Source organism: Somniosus microcephalus, chromosome 14 (genome assembly GCF_052327205.1).
Source record: "Somniosus microcephalus isolate GS21.2 chromosome 14, FLI_Smic_1.0, whole genome shotgun sequence".
In the NCBI taxonomy this organism is placed as follows: domain Eukaryota; kingdom Metazoa; phylum Chordata; class Chondrichthyes; order Squaliformes; family Somniosidae; genus Somniosus; species Somniosus microcephalus.
In genome coordinates this window covers 105,891,908-105,910,460 of record NC_141000.1, presented here as the reverse complement: position 1 = coordinate 105,910,460, position 18,553 = coordinate 105,891,908, and the positions used below count along the sequence as shown (strand labels likewise).

The 18,553-nt window shown below is 47.4% G+C and overlaps 1 protein-coding gene across 1 annotated transcript in view; it reads left to right on the top strand.

Moving 5' to 3' along the window:
• Positions 1-18,553, top strand: part of itsn1 (intersectin 1 (SH3 domain protein)) — a 217,055-nt gene that overhangs the window by 106,670 nt on the left and 91,832 nt on the right. The window contains exons 18-21 of the mRNA XM_086006078.1: positions 1,661-1,743; positions 2,301-2,315; positions 3,235-3,359; positions 16,939-17,156. Of these exons, the coding sequence (XP_085862204.1) occupies positions 1,661-1,743; positions 2,301-2,315; positions 3,235-3,359; positions 16,939-17,156 (441 nt within the window). The remainder of the gene's footprint in view (positions 1-1,660; positions 1,744-2,300; positions 2,316-3,234; positions 3,360-16,938; positions 17,157-18,553) is intronic.

Sequence of the window (18,553 nt, the reverse complement as noted above, 5' to 3'; positions counted from 1 at the left end):
AAGTTGAATTTAGAAACTAGAAAGTTCACAAATGTAAATATTTACTTAGTTTGAAAGTACTACAAAAGAATAATTAGGTCTTTAATGCAGAGCGTAAAATACTTCAACCACAGTGACTGCAACTTCCAGCAACTCCCTGCTCCTTTTATTCTTCACCTACCCCATCTTGTTTACACTAGACTTTCAGGTATATACTCCAGGGAAGCGATCTCCTGTATTTTGACTGCCTAGTCTTCAGTTGTTTGCCTTTACCATTGAAGCTCAAGGTTAAAATCTGAGCACAATATTGCCCAAATTTCCTAGTCACTTCAATAAAGATATAAAATATCTCTGCTCTTGAGATTTCACAGTTGTGTTTCACGCACTTTCCATTTGTATATTGCTTCTGGCGGCTCCCCTGAAGGCAGTAAGCTGTAAGGATATTAAGGTCCCAGCTTCAATCCCTGGTCTCATTTGGGGCACTAAAATTGGTCTTAATGGAGTGGGAAAATCATCCATGGTTGCTAGTCTTGATTACTGTCCAGTGACCTCTGCTGGGATGGATCTGTGTGGATGGGGACTAGATCAGGCTTGACTTTGCCCTGCATGGTTGTGTAGCCTCCTAAATGAATAATCATTGTCTAGGCTCATGCATAAGTCAATGACTTTAGGAGATAATGGGGACAAAACTGGAAATGAAAGGTTTATTCTATTTTAGTGGCCCCTGTTGGATTAAGTCATTCATAGCCTGGATGAGTAGCCAACACTGGTGTTTTAACATTCCCACAGTGTTGAGTTTATAAAAATGAACTAGATGGTATCGTATCAGTTTATTCTCTTATACTCTATGTACATGTTTTCATTCTGGCCTGTATATAAACCTGAATCTTCTATTTAGAAATGCACAGTTCAAGTGATGCTTGGTTATTAAACGTTAGATTTGAAGTGTGGACAGAATTTTGGTAATGGCCTTTTAATTTGTTTCTAAATGTACATGATTAAATAGTATTTAGTACTGTACATCATTGCTCAGAGACATAGGCCTCTAATAAACTAAACATTAAAGAAATGTATTGGCTGTGGGTAGTTGCTTTTGAACTAGAGGTCATTTTAAGCTACTATACTGACCTTGCCTAACCAGATGCTCTTCGATGTGCCTTTGTTCCTAGTTATGGACTTTCTTTTTACTTAGACCACTGACACCTTGACATCCAATTCCAAACTTGTTTGATTAACCATGCTCACACTGCAGTAGTTTATCCTGAGTCACTAGAACCTGCTTCTTTCCAACAATGTTCTTTAAGTTATTGACAGCTTCAGGAGGGACAGTGTGAGATACCCAAATGCAAATAACATAATTACGCACAATCAAAAAAACTCAACATGTTTTTGTAATCTATATAAGGTATTTTGGAACCTCATTACAATTCTACCTTACATTGATAATTCAACTATTTACTTTGGAGAAAGAGTTTGTATTGGACACGAGTTCAGACAAATGAGCTAAATTCCCCTTCAATCTTTCCATAAATTGCTTTAGTAACTAGCATATCTTTGCTACCCTGCAAAAAAAATAAAAAAAAATAATTCAATTCCTTAGAATAAATTATTATCTTAGAGCAGTGTCTAATTATCAGAATTTGCAATTATTTCAGATGGATGCATTTTCATTTTGTTAAAGTTACTATTATTCTGATGCAGTTCTGTCATTCAAAGCTTGCATCTGACACATTGCTCTCGAGTGATCAGGAGTCCCATCACACAGTAGTTCATTCATAATATAAAGGGGATGGGGAGTCTTTTCCATTTAGAAGTAGTACATTTAATTCCACCCCCCAAATGTTGTTGACTGGTTGTTTTGGGCTTCGAGATGCCAGAGAGCTGTCTCTCCAGTGTACCAGTGTCTCCACAGGAAACTATGCAATTCAGCATTCTTTTCTAGTGAGAGATTTATAACTGGTTATGTTGGGCCTGGAAACTTCAATACTGACCAGTAAATTGTGACAACCGCCCCAATTTCTATGCTCAATTATCTCACAGTAAGCCCCGTTGAGGACAGAGAGGTTGATAAATTTGCATTGCTACTTGTGAGGCTTGTCTTCAGTCTGCTAAGCAGCTCTCTGGAGACTTGAAACTTAAGGTCTTTACGGAGGAGAGAAATTTTAGTGTGCATGTACGAACTGGGTTCAGGCTATCGAGCAGTACCCTCTTTTGGGTGTGCAAAATATTAAATATAGTTCTCTCGAGGAAATAATAGGTTTATCTTGCTGTATTGTTTCCTGTTTATTCACTAGATATTTTCTTCCTTCCTTACATCCTAGCCCCCCACAGTGTTTGTAAGTTTGAGAGAAGTTCCTACTGTATTGATTCTGCTCAGTAACTATTGCACTTAATCCTTCCATCAGCTGCCTTGTTTGAAGTGTGCACATGTGTTGCCTGCATATTGGCCATGGCAGGGAATGGAGTGACAGTTTTCACAGTTTCAAATACTCTCACACTTTGCTTATGCTACTTGTAACCCTTGCGTGTTGTATGGGTGCAATATTTTCTAACCTGGTGCAACATTAAAAAATGGCTTTTGTGCTTTAAACACTTGATTGAATACACTTGTTTATCTGATTATTTTTAAGCAATAACTTTTTTGTTTTAAAGATGTTATCCCTTCTTTGCCTTCGAAGGCACTTACGCTAAAAAAAATCAAGCTTCCACTGCATGGTTTCAATCCTTTCACAATGGTGTACATGGCTGTTACTACAATTAATATCAGGCCATAGGAAACTTGAATCCTTTCGCTGATAATTGTATAGTTGAAAATATTCCGATTTGTTTTATCTGTATCAAGGGTATATTCCATTTCTAACTTCTAATATGTTTGTGCTGTGCAAGTTGCTATATTTTTAATCTACTCTAACATTAGTTTTAGGATTCTGAAGGCTGACTGCCAAATACAAGTATTTTCTTTCCCCTACAGCTTGGAGTTTACCCATGTATGCTGTACTAACACTTATTTTGCAATATCTCCTTTCATATCGGGTTATGGTACTGTGTATATCACCTAGTGTGTGGGCTGTTAACACAGTAGTGCAATTGGGAGGATTGGGAAAGAACGTCTTGGTCCAATTTTGTTTTTCAATTCAACATCAGCTTGGGTAGGCAGGTGTTTGAGATATTCTCTCCAACTAAAAGTGCTTCAAGGTTAGTGTTTCTGATTTTAAAAACTGAAATTTTACGCTGCACATCTTTATTTAATTGTAGGAATTGAGAGAGATTCATAGCAAACAGCAATTGCAGCAACAGAAGGAAGCTGAGCTTGAAAAGCAGAAGCAGCAAGAGCGGAGGACAGCAGAACTTGAAAGACATGAAAAAGAAGCTGCCCAGAGGTATTTAAATTTCATTCACCCACATTAATTTGTAGTTTAACATTACTAGCACCGCAGAGAGGGTGAGGCATTCATTACTGGATGCCAAGATCATCAACTGATTTCACTTCACTGCTACGTCACTCACTGCTACCCTTCAACTTTCTCCTGCTGCCTATTCTCTTTTTGCGGGGGTGAGGGGTTTGTATCCTCTTTCCCCTCCCAGTTTTCCTGCTGCCCCTCCCGCCCCTGCTGTAGTGAAGGATGTGGGACATATATCTACTTCCAGACTACCACCGATGCTAAGCTTGTCTAGAAGGTGTACAAAAGTTGTGCAATCTGGAAAATGTAAGAGAAATGATCACTGGTGCAGTGCAGCAAGAGTCGATTGGAATAATGGAGCTGCAGTTTATATAATTTTTAAAAATAAAAAATACAACCACAAAGATCCCAGATTTGGTTTCCCTCATTTGGTGATGCTTATTTCAGTCAGGGTGATGGAATTGGCCATGGCGCCTCTTGAATTGGGAGAGGAAAAATTGGACTGGGTGGGGGGGGGGTTCATTCCTGAATGGCAGCCAGTGACCCCCCACCGGAAATGCAAATGTTTGAACAGTATTGGGTTGAGCTATGACTCCTCTTGCCTTCCGCCCCCTCCATGATCAGATAGTTTAAGGACACTTGTTGTCAAGACTCCCACATGAATAATGTCCACTTGGATGAGGTCATCTTGACCTTGGAAAGGGGTACAGCACAGATTCACCAGAATGAGACAAGGGGTTAATTGATGAGACGCGGTTGCAAAATCTTTGCTTGGTTAGCCAAGAAGTGCCAGCAGCTTCTCCCAGATGTAGTAACATGCCTGTAGTGCTTTAAAGTTTTGCAACACCAAGAATGTTATCCCAGTGTTAACTTACATTTTCAGTTTTCTCCCCTGTTTCTAACCACTTCTACTAAAGGTGCTTAGATCTGCTGCAGTTTCACAGGTGTCTGTGACCTCTGGCTCATCGCCCAGGTGCTCATTCTTCATGCGAGTCTGGGCAGTGAATTTTGGCAGGCTTACTTGACAAGTTTATCACAGTCATGTTTGATCCTGTCGTTTTCCCCTGCCCTGCATCCCCACTTGCAGACTTTGGAACAGGAGTCGATGAATGATAATCAGGAGTGGGAATACTTTTTTTTTGTTGCCCCATTGGCGTTGAGGCCATTTAAGAACATAACATAAGAACTAGGAGTAGGCCAATCGGCCCCTCGAGCCTGCTCCGCCATTCAATAAGATCCTAACCGCCAATCTACTATCACAGAACCATCTCCTGAATCTAACAGAATTAGACACACGAAATAGGAGCAGGATCAGGCTACACGGCCCCTGGGCCCGCTCCGCTACCCACAGGGCCGTGACCGATCCGAACCTAGACTCATGTCCAAATTCCTGCCCGCTCCCCGTAACCCTTAATTCCCTTTACTTCTAGGAAACTGTCTATTTCTGTTTTAAATTTATGTAATGATGTAGCTTCTACAGCTTTTTGGGGCAGCATATTCCATGGACCTACCACCCTCTGAGTGAAGTAGTTCTTCCTCATCTCAGTTTTGAAAGAGCAGCCCCTTATTCTAAGACTATGCCCCCTAGTTCTAGTTTCACCCATCATCGGGAACATCCTCCCCACATCCACCCGATCCAACCCCTTCACAATCTTATGTTTCAATAAGATCGCCTCTCATTCTTCTGAACTCCAATGAGTAGAGTCCCAATCTACTCAACCTCTCCTCATATGTCCATCCCCTCATCCCCGGGATTAACCGAGTGAACCTTCTTTGTACTGACTCGAGAGCAAGTATGTCCTTTCTTAAGTATGGACACCAAAACTGTACGCAGTATTCCAGGTGCGGTCTCACCAATACCTTGTACAACTGAAGCAATACCTCCCTATTTTTATATTCTATCCCCCTAGCAATGAAAGCCAACATTCCATTGGCCTTCTTAATCACTTGCTGCCCCTGCATACTAACCTTTTGAGTTTCGTGCACCAGGACCCCCCAGATCCCTTTGTACTTCAGTACTTTCCAGTTTCTTGCCATTAAGATAATAACTTGCTCTACGATTTTTCCTGCCAAAGTGCATAACCTCACACTTTCCAGTATTGTATTCCATCTGCCAAATCTCTGCCCACCTACTTAGCCTGTCTATGTCCCCTTGCAGGTTTTTTATGTCCTCCTCACTCACTACTTTCCCTCCCATCTTAGTATCATCTGCAAACTTTGATATGTTACACTCGGTCCCCTCCTCCAAATCGTTAATATAGATTGTAAAGAGTTGGGGACCCAGCACTGACCCCTGCAGAACACCACTAGTTACTGATTGCCAGTCTGAGAATGAACCATTTATCCCAACTCTCTGCCTTCTGTTAGATAGCCAATCCTCTATCCATGCCAGAATATTACCCCCAAACCTGTGATTTTTTTATCTTAAGCAATAATCTTTTGTGTGGCACCTTGTCAAATGCCTTTTGGAAGTCTAAATACACTACGTCCACTGGTTCCCCTTTATCCACCCTATATGTTACTTCCTCAAAGAACTCCAGCAAATTTGTCAAACATGACTTCCCCTTCATAAAACCATGCTGACTTTGTCCTATTAAATTATGATTATCCAAATGTCCTGTTACTGTCTCCTTAATAATGGACTCCAAAATTTTACCTACCACAGATGTTAGGCTAACCGGTCTATAGTTTCCAGCCTTCTGTCTACTGCCCTTTTTAAATAAGGGTGTTACATTAGCAGTTTTCCAGTCTGCCGGGACCTTTGCTGAGTCCAGGGAGTTTTGGAAAATTATTACCAATGCATCCACAATCCCTACCGCCACTTCCATCAAGACCCTAGGATGTAAGCCATCAGGTCCAGGTGATTTATCCGCCTTGAGTCCCATTATTTTACCGAGTACCACTTCCTTAGTGATTTTGATCGTGTTTAGCTCCTCTCCCCCCCCCCCCCCCGCTTTAGCCCCCTGTTTGTCCAGTGTTGGGATATTCTTCGTGTCTTCTACTGTAAAGACTGATATAAAATATTCATTCAGTGTTTTTGCCATCTCCATATTTCCCACCATTAATTTCCCGGTCTCATCCTCTAAGGGACCAACATTTACTTTAGCCACCCTTTTTTCTTTTTATATAACTATAAAAACTCTTACTATCTGTTTTTATATTTTTTGCTAATTTACTTTCATAATCTATCTTCCCTTTCTTAATCAATCTTTGTTATTTTTTGCTGTCTTTTAAAGACTTCCCAATCTTCCAGCCTCTCACTAGATTTGGCTACCTTATATGCCCTTGTTTTTAGTCGAATACTATCCTTAATTTCTTTACTTAGTCACGGATGGCTGTCTTTTCTTTTACACCCTTTTCTTCTCGGAATATATATTTTTTGGAAGTTGTAAAATAACTCCTTAAATGTACACCACTGATCATGTATCGTCTTACCTTTTAATCTATTTTCCCAATCCACTCTACTCAATTCCGCTCTCATACCTTCATAGTCTCCTTTATTCAAGCTTAGCACGCTTGTTTGAGATCCAACCTTCTCACCCTCTAATTGAATATGGAATTCAACCATGTTATGGTCACTCATTCCAAGGGGATCCTTTACTAGGACATTTTTAATTAATCCTGTCTCGTTACACAGGACCAGATCTAAGGTTGCTTGCCCCCTGGTCGGTTCAGTTACATACTGCTCAAGAAACCCATCCCTAATACACTCGATGAACTCATCCTCAAGGCAGCCCTGCCCAATTTGATTTGTCCAATTAATATGATAGTTAAAATCCCCCATAATTATAGATGTTCCCTTATTAACAAGCCTCAACTATTTCCTGATTGATACTCCATCCAACAGAGTTGCAACTGTTCGGAGGCCTATAGACTACGCCCACGAGTGTTTTTTTCCCCTTATTATTCCTTATCTCCACCCAAACTGTTTCATTATCCTGATCTTTTGACCCAATATCATTTCTCTGTATTAGTGATTCCTTCCTTTATTAACATAGCCACCCTTGTGGCCCAACTGCTGCCCGAGCCAAGATCAGCTAGCTCAGCAGAGGCCAGACATGGAATCGGAGACCTTCTGGTCTGTACTTGATGGTGCCTCTGCCCACTTGTCCTCAAGGGAGTTATTGTCCAGTTTAAGTGTTTCAGTGCCAATTTGATTAGGCTACTGTTTTAAGAGATGCCTATGGTTTTATATACAGTTACTATTTTAATGTTTCCTTTTTTATACTTAGCAAACCAAGAACAGGCAGCAATATTAAAAGCTCAGAGAAAGGGATTCTGCAGTCAGGGAGGAACGCGCAGAGGAGAGTTAACATCGTAGCTCTCTTGCGAGAGAGACTGAACTTCAGTAGATGGTTTAGGTATCATCATCAATGGTGAAGTTTACTTATTAGAAATTGTTGTCAACCTTCAGAGAAGATTTTAACTAGTGTATATTTTTTTAAATCTAGAAATTTATGGCAGAGAAATAGGCCGTTCATATCATCTCCTTTCAATAGTAATCCAAAATGAATCCTACTCAGTTGCTGTCTCCACATCGCCCTGTATCTTTCTCTGCTTCAAATGTTTATTCACTTTCCCTTTTATTAAAAAAAAAAAAAAAATGCAATTGTCTCTGCCTTAACCACTCCCTGTAGCAAAGCACCCATGCTCCAGCAACTCAAGAAATTTCTCCTGACCTCCCTCCTCCTGCTCGGTGACCATTTTAAATTGACCACCCTTGTCACTGACTTCCCAACTAGAGGAAAGTCATTCACTATCAAAACCCTTCATAATTTTAACAACCTTTATCAAATCTCCTAATTCTTCTTTTCTTAATTTAACAAGTTATATTGAATCAGTAGATTATGTTATATACAGGAAACTTTCGATTTACCGGCACCTAAATAACTGGAAATCTCGGTTAACCAGCAAAATTCAGGAGTAGGTTCATTCTTCATATTACTTGCCTTCCTCGATCTGTTGCTGTGCGACGGTGTGGCTGCAGCTGTTTCTAAGCTACAGAGACGCTTGGAACTTGTGGCCATTGTTCTGAACCTAACAGGGCTTGTTGCTTTATACGGAGCTCTCGGCTCTCCGTATCTTTTACTATAGCACTCGGTTATCCGGAATTTTTGATGAACCGGCCAACAAGTCGGTCCTGTCGGTGCTGGATTAAAAAAAAGTTTCTTGTATTCTAGAATAAATTGAAGCTATAATTTTACTAAAGTAGGAGTTGAGGTGCTTGGTGCCTGTCTGCCATTTCCTCCATCATATAGCATACATGAGCAAACTGAAGGTTGTTGAATTAGCTTCAGGTCATTGATGTGTAACTTTGAGGAACATTGAAAGTTCTCTGGATACCCAAACCCATATAAGTCAAATAAGCAGTAGCCAAAGGAGTGAGACTTCAATAACAGGAGCAGGAACTTCTCTCTACAGTTAAAAGGGCAAGCACAGCCTCAAAGTTTTTTAAAAAAAAATAGTTTTCTGGTTTGCCTTCCTGTATTTGTGTTCTGCTGTATTATAATTGGTTTTCATGTGATGGCTGTACCTACCTGTGTTCTTTTTCATTTAATTTATTTTTCAGGAGCAGGTTAAATGGAAATGTTCATTCCTAGACAGTCAAGGGAAGGAATGATGCATACAAATCCAGGAAGGTTTCCCACAAGTGTGAATTTAAATGACCATTTCCAACTGCTTGGCTCTGCCCAATATTCTGATTGCCATCATCACTAGTGGTGATGTTGTTTGAATCATGTTTTGCACTGATAGTTGAAGCATCCTACAGCAAGTGAAATTTCACTTGGAAGTGGGGGATGGGGGCGTCTATCTCGTCCTCATTGTAGGGCAAGCAACCAATTACTCGTGTGCCGCTCGCAATATTCGGCTGCCGGTTAGTGGCGGCGCTGAACAGTAGCACCACGATCTCCTGTACCTGGAGATCGTGATGTCATCCATGCGCACAGTGCCTGGATGCGAAATTGGATCGCAGCACTTGGCGGCAGGAGCGACGGCTACAAGGGGACGGTGCACAGTAAGCTGGGAGCTGGGGGAGTGCTATTTAAAGGTGCGCACTTCCTGTATTCTTCTGTCTGCAAACTATTTTGCCTACGCTCGGAGAGAGAGATGTGTTTGGAGGGACTTCACACTTCCACACTTGAGTGACTGTTGGTCGGCAGAGGAACTTATCAGGTTCCCATTTCTGTTACCTTTTCTGCAGCAACACTTTGAAGATTTAATGGGGCCTGTAATGGCATGGGGGCTCGACATCCAGCTTCATCAGCGGAGGCGGAGAGAGATTGTGCAAAATGTGGGCAGAGGGAGGAGGGCCAACAACCCTCTCCACACAAGACCTTACCCTCCCAGGATATTCAGAGAACAATTCTCATATCCATCTCTTTGGAGCAGTGTATCGGGAGGCTGCGATTCAGCAAGGAGGTGGTCACAGAGCTCTGCCACCTCTTGCAGCCAGAGCTCAAGCTTCGGCTCAGGACCAGGACGTCTCGGTCGGTGGCAGTGAAAGCGACAGTGGCCCTCAATTTCTATGCCAGCGGCTCCTTCCAGGCATCGACGGGGGATATTGCGTACATCTCCCAGTTCGCAGTCCATTGCTGCATCCGGAGTTCACTGATGCTCTGTATAGATGGAGAAGGGAGTACATCGCATTCCCCATGAGACGAGAGAAACAGCACGAACGCGCATGTGGCTTCGCTCGGATAGCGGGCTTCCCCATGGTTCAGGGCGTCATTGACTGCACCCACGTGGCACTGTGGGCACCTCATGAACATGCAGAGGTGTTCCGTAATCTGAAGGGCTACCACTCCCTGAATGTGCAGTTGGTGTGCGACCACTGACGGTGCTTCCTCACCATGAATGCCTGCTATCCTGGCAGCAGCCACGATACTTTCATCCTGCACCAGACTGGTGTCCCAGCACTGTTTGAACCCCCGCATCAAGCTCGTGGCAGGCTCCTCGAGGACCAGGGATATTCACACTCCACCGCTCCGTAACCCCAACATGCCTGGTGAGCTCGCCTACAATGAAAGCCATAACTCCACCAGGAACCTCATCGAGCAGGCCGTCTGCATGCTGAAGCAACGGTTCCGGTGTCTTGACCACTCTGGAGGAGCCCTGCAGCACTCCCCTGATCGAGTATCGCTGTTCATAGTCGGCTGCTGCATGCTGCACAACCTTGTGGGAGACTACAGTCTCCCGCGTAAAGAAATAGGCAACACAGCGAGCTACAAGAAATAGGTCTTTACTCCAACTCTCGCAATACAGTACTGAATTCGTAAAGCCCGCGAGCCTGTGATGACTCACGGATTGGTCACCTGCTGGAACCTGATTGGTTTTCCTTCTCTCAGCAGCAGGCAAGTCTGCACATGCCTTATTCCTCTCAGCTTGCAACTGTCTTGCGGGGGGAGGGGAATACAGCAGTTAAAAGGGGATTATACAGGTTTAACTACATAGTGTTTCCCCAATGTGGCAACGCCACATACGCCACCCCAGAATCCTCGTTAACTGTAAAAGTCAGTCTCTGCGGAGGATTGACCAAGCGGCTGTAGTAGCCATCTGGCATGTGAGGAGGGCTGTCTGGGAGGTCGGCCGGTTGGTTCGTCGGCTGGGCTGGCTGGACGGGCTGCCGGCGAAGGTGGGGCGGCGGCCAGGAAGTAAGGTTCTGGTGTGTCTTGGTCCTCTTGTGCGGCCGCCGCCAACGCGGGAGGTCTGCCCCGCCGTGGGGGAAGAGCCGGACGAACCGGGAAGCTGAGGTCCAGGTGCGCCGGTTTGAGGCAGTCTACTAAAATAAGGTCCGGCTTCCCGCCGACGTCGATAAGAAAAGCTTTGTCCCCCGTCTCCAATACTGAGAAGGGGCCGGTGTATGGTGCCTGCAGCGGGGAAGTGGATGTCGGCCAGAGTGAGGCTGGTGGTTGACGTCCTGAGGGCCTGGATCTCCGCGTCGGCGGCCTGGTCTCTCGCCATGCTGGCGTAGTTTACGCCCAGGTGCACTGCGTGGAGCGAGGGTCTTGAGAGGCAGTCAGCCACCAAATTGTCCTTGCCGGCGATGTGGCGGATGTCCGTGGTGAACTCCGATGAAATTCTGTTGGCGCGCGGACCAGGGTTCGGTTACTTTGGCCATGGCGAAAGTGAGCAGCTTGTGGTCCACGAATGCGGTGAACGGCCAGCCTTCCAGGAGGAAACGGAAGTGCCGGATTGCCAGGAACAGGGCCAGGAGCTCTCTGTCGAACATGCTGTAGGCCTGCTTGTTCTTGCGCAGCTGTCGGCTGAAATATGCCAGTGGCTGCCACGCGCCTTCGACCCACTGTTGCTGGACAGCGCCGACGGCGTAATCCGAGGCGTCCGTGGTGAGGGCAGTCTTGGCGCCTGGGATGGGGTGGGCCAGTAGTGTGGCGTTGGCCAAGGCGCTTTTGGTCTGGTGGAAGGCTGTCGCCATCTCGCTGGACCAGGTGAGTTGCTCTTTGCCCGTTTTGCCCCTGGTGGCTTTGTAGAGGGGGCGCATGAGTGAGGCGACCTTGGGCACGAAACGGTGATAGAAATTGACCAGCCCCAAAAATTCCTGCAGCGCCTTGACCGAGGTGGGCTGGGGAAAGTCCGCCACCACCTGCACCTTGGAAGGTAGGGGAATGGCTCCCCTTGGCGAGATTCTGTGGCCGAGAAAGTCAATTTGGGCTGCTCCGAACTGGCATTTGGCCGGGTTGACGATTAGCCCGTGTTGGCTGAGGCGCTGGAAAAGAGAGCGCAAATGCGCGATGTGCTCGGCCTTGCTGGTGCTGGCCACGAGGATATCGCCCAGATAGACGAACAGGAAGCTCCGGTCCCGTAGGACGGAGTCCATGAGCCGTTGGAAAGCCTGTGCGCCGTTCTTAAGCCCGAAGGGCATGCGCAGGAACTCGAACAGTCTGAAGGGGGTGATGACCGCTGTCTTCTGGACGTCTGCGTGGTGGACGGGGACCTGATGGTAGCCGCGAATCAGGTCGACCTTGGAAAAGACGGACTTTCCTGCTAGGTGTGCTGAAAAGTCTTGGATGTGCGGAATGGGGTATCTATCGGGCGTGGTGGCGTCGTTGAGCCGTCTGTAGTCGTCGCAGGGGCGCCAATCACCGCCCGGCTTGGGCACAATGTGGAGGGGGGACGACCAGGGGCTGTTCGAGCGGCGGATGATGCCCAGTTTCTCCATCGTGGCGAATTCTTCCTTGGCCACCGCCATCTTGGCTGGGTCCAGGCGTCTGGCTCGGGCGAACACTGGTGGTCCCGTAGTGGCGATATGGTGCTCGACACCATGCTTGGCTGCTGCGGCTGAGAAGGTCGGTTCTGTGAGCCTCGGGAAATCTGCGAGTAGGCGGGCGTAGTCGTCATCCGCCGGGGCAGAGCAGGACCCGACGAGGGCCGGGCTGTTGCTCTGCTGGCAGGCCAGTGAAGCGAAAGTTGCTGCGTCGATCAGGTGGACGTCGACCAGGAGTCCGTGGGCGCAAAGAAAATCGGCGCCCAGCAAGGGATGTGCCACAGAGGCCGTCAAGAAATCCCACGTAAATCACTGGCCATTGAAACAAACCTTAGCCCGTCGCTTTCCAAAAGTAGCGATGGCTGCGCCATTTGCCGCCACGAGGGGTGGGCCGCTGCAGCCTGCCTGGATGTCAAGCTGGGAGGCAGGAATTATGCTGCATTGGGCTCCGGTGTCGCAAAGGAATCTGCGCCCTGAAAGGGAGTCGGTTATGTACAGCAGTTTACCTGCGGTGCCGATGGCCATCGTGGCGGCGGGGGTGCGGTCGAGCGGGCCTAGACGGCGGCGCTGGGCTGGCGTGTTGGGCCGGGTGGCCATCTTGGTTTGATCGAAAGAGCAGGGTGCTCTGCAGCGTTGGGCCTTGTGGCCGAAACGCGTGTGGTAGTAGCATAGTTCTGCGGCCTGGCGTGGCGGCGCGCGCTCGGTGGTGTCGGGGGGGCCTCGTGGCTGCACAGCCGAGTTGGGCGACGGCGAAGACTTTGTCCGCGGCGGCTGCCAGTTGTACGTAGTCCATGATCAGGGACCCCGCGAGGGCAGTCTGTACCTGCTGAGGAAGCAGGCTGAGGAAAAGGGCCTGAAACAAGAAGCACTGCGGTTCAGAGCCCAGGAGCGCAAGCATCCGGCTCATCAACTGGGTCGGGGTAGAGTCGCCGAGGCCTGGTAGTGAAAGAAGCCTACGGGCCCTCTCCTCCCCGGACAGGCCGTAAGCCTGCAACAAGCGGCCCCTAATGGTTGAGTACTTGCCAGTCTGTGGTGGGTTCCCCAGCAGGTCGAGAACTTCGGCGGCGGTGGAGCTTGCTCGTGCTGAGACTACGTGGAGGTACCTTTCTTCATCGTCTTGAACCCTGCGAAGGGTGAATTGGGCCTCCGTGTGCGCGAACCAAGCTGTTGCTTGGTGTTCCCAGAAGGTGGGGCGCTTCCAGGACGCGGCGCCGGCCAACATCGGGCTGCTGCTGGTTGCCGTCGGGTCGTTACTGGCCCCTGTAGGGCTACGTGAGTCGGGGGCTTCGGCCGCCGACATTCGAGGTCACCAATGCGGGAGACTACAGTCTCCCACGTAAAGAAATAGGCAACACAGCGAGCTACAAGAAATAGGTCTTTACTCCAACTCTCTCAATACAGTACTGAATTCGTAAAGCCCGCGAGCCTGTGATGACTCACGGATTGGTCACCTGCTGGAACCTGATTGGTTTTCCTTCTCTCAGCAGCAGGCAAGTCTGAACATGCCTTATTCCTCTCAACTTGCAACTGTCTTGCGGGGGGAGGGGAATACAGCAGTTAAAAGGGGATTATACAGGTTTATCTACATACACTGTTTCCCCAACCTCACCATTCTCTGGACCCAACCATTGCTACCAGGGATTGGTGGACCTCCCCAGAAGGAGGGAGAGGAGGGGGATCCGCAACAATGTGGGAGGGGGCTGTGTAACGTTGCCTCTGCAAGGGCCGTCTGTGAATGCATGATCAGACAGCGCTTCTCAAGTGAGGCACCACGTGGCACTGGGGTTTCACAGCCACATCATCGCAGCCATGCCTGAGCCCCTATGAGCAGCCACGGTTGCAATGACAAAGATGATCTGATTTGTTACATGGAGACAAACACTTTTATTAATGTGAGCAACTGTATCTTATTAACCACAACTGGTAACAGACAAACAATACAATTTATTTACAAACCGAACTGGTGCTGAGCACATGCGAGGACTTTGTAAACATATTGTTCAATCTGTTACGAACACAATCAAATGTCTGAGAAACACTCCTCACATTTAGTGAAAACATTTCAGTTATTGGGCCTCCCTCAGTGATCTCCATCCCCTCTGCACTTCACCCCTACCAACTCTACTGCTCCTCCGTAAGGTGGCTGCAGCAAGGCTGGTGGAAGGCTGCTGAATCTACAAGACGGAGACTGTGGATGGCCTTGCAGGGCGCCCTTGACTCGCTCTGGGCCTGGAAGGCCCGGCTGCAGACTGCACCAACTCTGCATGGGCGACAGCATTCTGGGCTGGCTGGGTTACAGGCTGTGGCAAGTGCAATTGCGGAGTGGCAGTGGAGGGAGCAGGAATGCTGTCATCCTGAGAGGACAGCACCTTCCTGCTCGACCAACACACTGCCACTCCCCCGGGGCAAAACCACAGCATCCGCAACAATCTGTTGGAGCACAGATTGCTGGCCTGCTGCGGCACCCTCAGATCCCTGGTGGGCAGTGGTCGACCTAGCTACGATGGCAGCAGTGAGCGCTTGCGTGGCATCAATCTGAGACTGCATGAGAGCAGTCTGAGAATGGATGGCACCAGCCAAGGTCTCTATTCCAGCACTAAGCCGTTGCGTTGCCTCGGCATGTGCTGCAATAGATGCTGCCACCTCACCCATTGCATGTGGCATGGGGTCTGGGTCCCCATGGTCTTCCAGAATTCGACCATCCTCTGCAGAGTTGCAAGGATGGACTCGAGGGTTTGCACACAGATGACAGCTGTGCTGGTGGCGGACTCCTCCACGCTCGTAGCCAGTGCATCCATACTCTCGGGCACCCTTGCCACTGCACCTATGAGCTCCATGTGCATGCTCATCACCTGCGTATTCATGGCCACGATATCTGGGTCCTGATCCGAGTCCTGTGCAGCAGAACTCGTGCGCGCACTCGCCCTCTGGGAAGATGGCCCCTGAGCCAGTTAAGGGAGAGGTGATGAACATAGGCTGTCCCCAAGGGAATCGACCTCTCCAATCGCCACAGCACCCACGACATGGCTCGGGACGATACTCCGCACTAGTTCCTCGAGCTCTGAGTGGCGGCAACTCCTCCTGTTGTGAGCCAGCTTGTCCTGCAAGAAAAAGGACAGCGTGAGTGATTCTGCAGCCATGTGTTTGCCACATGCGCCCACCATAGTTGAATAGCCGTTAATGTCTGTGGGGTGTGGTGTGGATGTGACATTTAGTCGGTGGGCGTAGTTGGTGAGTGTACTTTGGGGATGTGGCAGTGTATACAGTCTGTGCACAGTGGGGTTGGGATGGTGGAATGAAGAGGTTTTTGAAGCATGTACTCGCCCTGATCACCCATGAGTTGAGGTCATTGAACTTCTACCGACACTGGGTGTGCGTCCTTCCCATCACGCTTCTGGAGGAGACATACTGGGCCACCTCCCTCCACAGCCTTGAAAATTCCCGGGGCAATGGCCTCCTGCCAGTGTGTGGGAACAGCAGTGCCCATCGCCATTTGACTGCCACGACCAGAGCCTCCAATACCTGGTCACTGAAGCGGTGGGCTCTCTCCCTGGGCCTCTGCAGTGCCATCACTGTCTCAGTGCAAGGTTTGAGGCTCCCTCCAGGACCAGGTCACAAGCAGCAATGAGAAGGGTGCGTCTGTGCAGGATGCTTGAACCTCCCCTTTAAGAACTGGAAGGCGCCATATCTGATTCGTTGCGAGTCACAGCTCCTGGCCTTGGGTAGCGCTCTGCTCCCCGACATTAGCGCCTTAAGAGGGGTGTGTGGCGCTTGATTTAGCGCTGCAATCACCTCCGGGGCATTGGAGGCAAATATTGCGGTGTCTGGTGATAATTCTCGCCGGGTGCTAAAGTTTGCTCCCGACCGATGTTAGCATCCCAAAATGGGCGATGACTGACTAATTTCTCCCCCATTGCTTATAAAAGGGAAAAGAAGATCACGTGATTAAGGCATATATAAAATTGAGGAACAAGCACTGTTGTTAGAGGGGGAGGAGAACAGTTAAACGTGCAATTGTGACAGAAGGGAATTGCCCTTGTAAAAGGCACAGGTTAACAGTGCAGTTCTATTCACAAGTGAGCAAGTGGTGAGATTTATTTCAAAACGGCTAAACGGAAAATGGATATGGATAGACATGGCATGAGCTTCAATTATTTTCACACAAATGTGGTTTTGCAAGGTTTACAGTTTAGTTTATTGCTCCAAGAAATTTAATTTTCTTTCTAAAGGAGAATGATGCTATTTTGTATTGTGAGACTCCTCCATTGTAATTTCTGTATTTAGAGAATGGGTCTTGCAAAAGTCTGAAGAATGAATTTAAACATTTGTTTTTAGATCTGCTCAGGAACGTGATAAACTTTGGCAGGAACAAGTGCAAAAAGATGAGGAAGAACGACTGAGAAACCTCCGGGAAGAGGAAAATCGAAGACGCGAAGAAGCTCCTCAGAAGAAAGAACCGGAGGAAAAAAGCAAGCAGGAAGTATTGAACAGAATGTTTCAACAGCACCTGGAGCCATTGAAAGAGCAGTCTCCGAGTGGATGGCAGACACCAGGTAACCTCGGGTTAATTGGCAATTTCTTCAGACCAGTTTTCTCCCTCCTCGTGATGTTGACGTTGAGGAAGGACTGGAGAAACTTGGGCCTTAAACAGTGAAAGGAAATGTGAAGGAAGTGATCTTTTGAACGATGTATAAGATTGCGAATGGTATGGAAAAGGTACATGTGGAAAGTTACTTCAAATTGAATTGGAAGAGTAGGACATGGGGGGTGGTCACAGGTTTAAACTAATTTAAAGACAAATTTAGTACTGATATCAAAGAAAATTATTTTCCCACATGCAGTGTTCAACGTAGAATGGAAGAGAAGAAACCCTAAAATCACTTGAGAACCAATTGGATAGTGTAATGAGACTTTAGAGTAATACTAGATAGAGGAGCTAAGATGGGCAAAATGGCCATCCTTATCCATAATTACCAAGCCCCTCCTTTTTTACCTTTGCCCATACTGTTGTCTTAAGTGTAAGCCTGGATAGTGAGTGTTAACAGGCTACTAAACTGTGGAGGCAACGCATCTGTGTCAGATACTGTCCTCGTGATGTTTACACTTTCCAGCGAAGATCACTAGGTAGGAATGGGAACCCTGCCTTTTTAACTTGGCTGCCATCCTGTCTGAGATCAGCTGTCTCTGTGCAGACTGGCAATCGAATTGGGGACCTTCTGGCCTTTTGGCATGTGGCAGTTTTAACAATGGAACCACTGGGGGCATCTTTATGAGTTTCATTTCATTCCATGATTCCATTCCTGGATTAAGCCTGACGAGATCTGGCACTGAATTGTTCTAGCGGAACACCAGTTGAGCATCAGCGAGCAGGTTATTGCTGAGTCCACTGAAGCGGGCAGGGAGCGCACGTCAACCCAAGCACCCCACCCACCCGCCCCTTCAACCACCGTCTGCCCCACCTGTGACAGACTGTAGGTCCCGCATTGGACTCATCAGTCACCTGCGAACTCATTTTTAATGTGGAAGCAAGTCATCCTCGGTTCCGAGGGATTGCCTAAGAAGTATTGCTGAGTAGGTGTCACTTAATGGTACTATTGATGACATAAGAAATAGGAGCAGGAGTAGGCCAATCGGCCCCTCGAGCCTGCTCCGCCATTCAAGAAGATCATGGCTGATCTGATCCTAACCGCCAATCCACTATCACAGAGCCATCTCCTGAATCTAACAGAATTAGACACACGAAATAGGAGCAGGATCAGGCTACACGGCCCCTGGGCCCGCTCCGCTACCCACAGGGCCATGACCGATCCGAACCTAGACTCATGTCCAAATTCCTGCCCGTAACCCTTAATTCCCTTTACTTCTAGGAAACTGTCTATTTCTGTTTTAAATTTATGTAATGATGTAGCTTCTACAGCTTTTTGGGGCAGCATATTCCATGGACCTACCA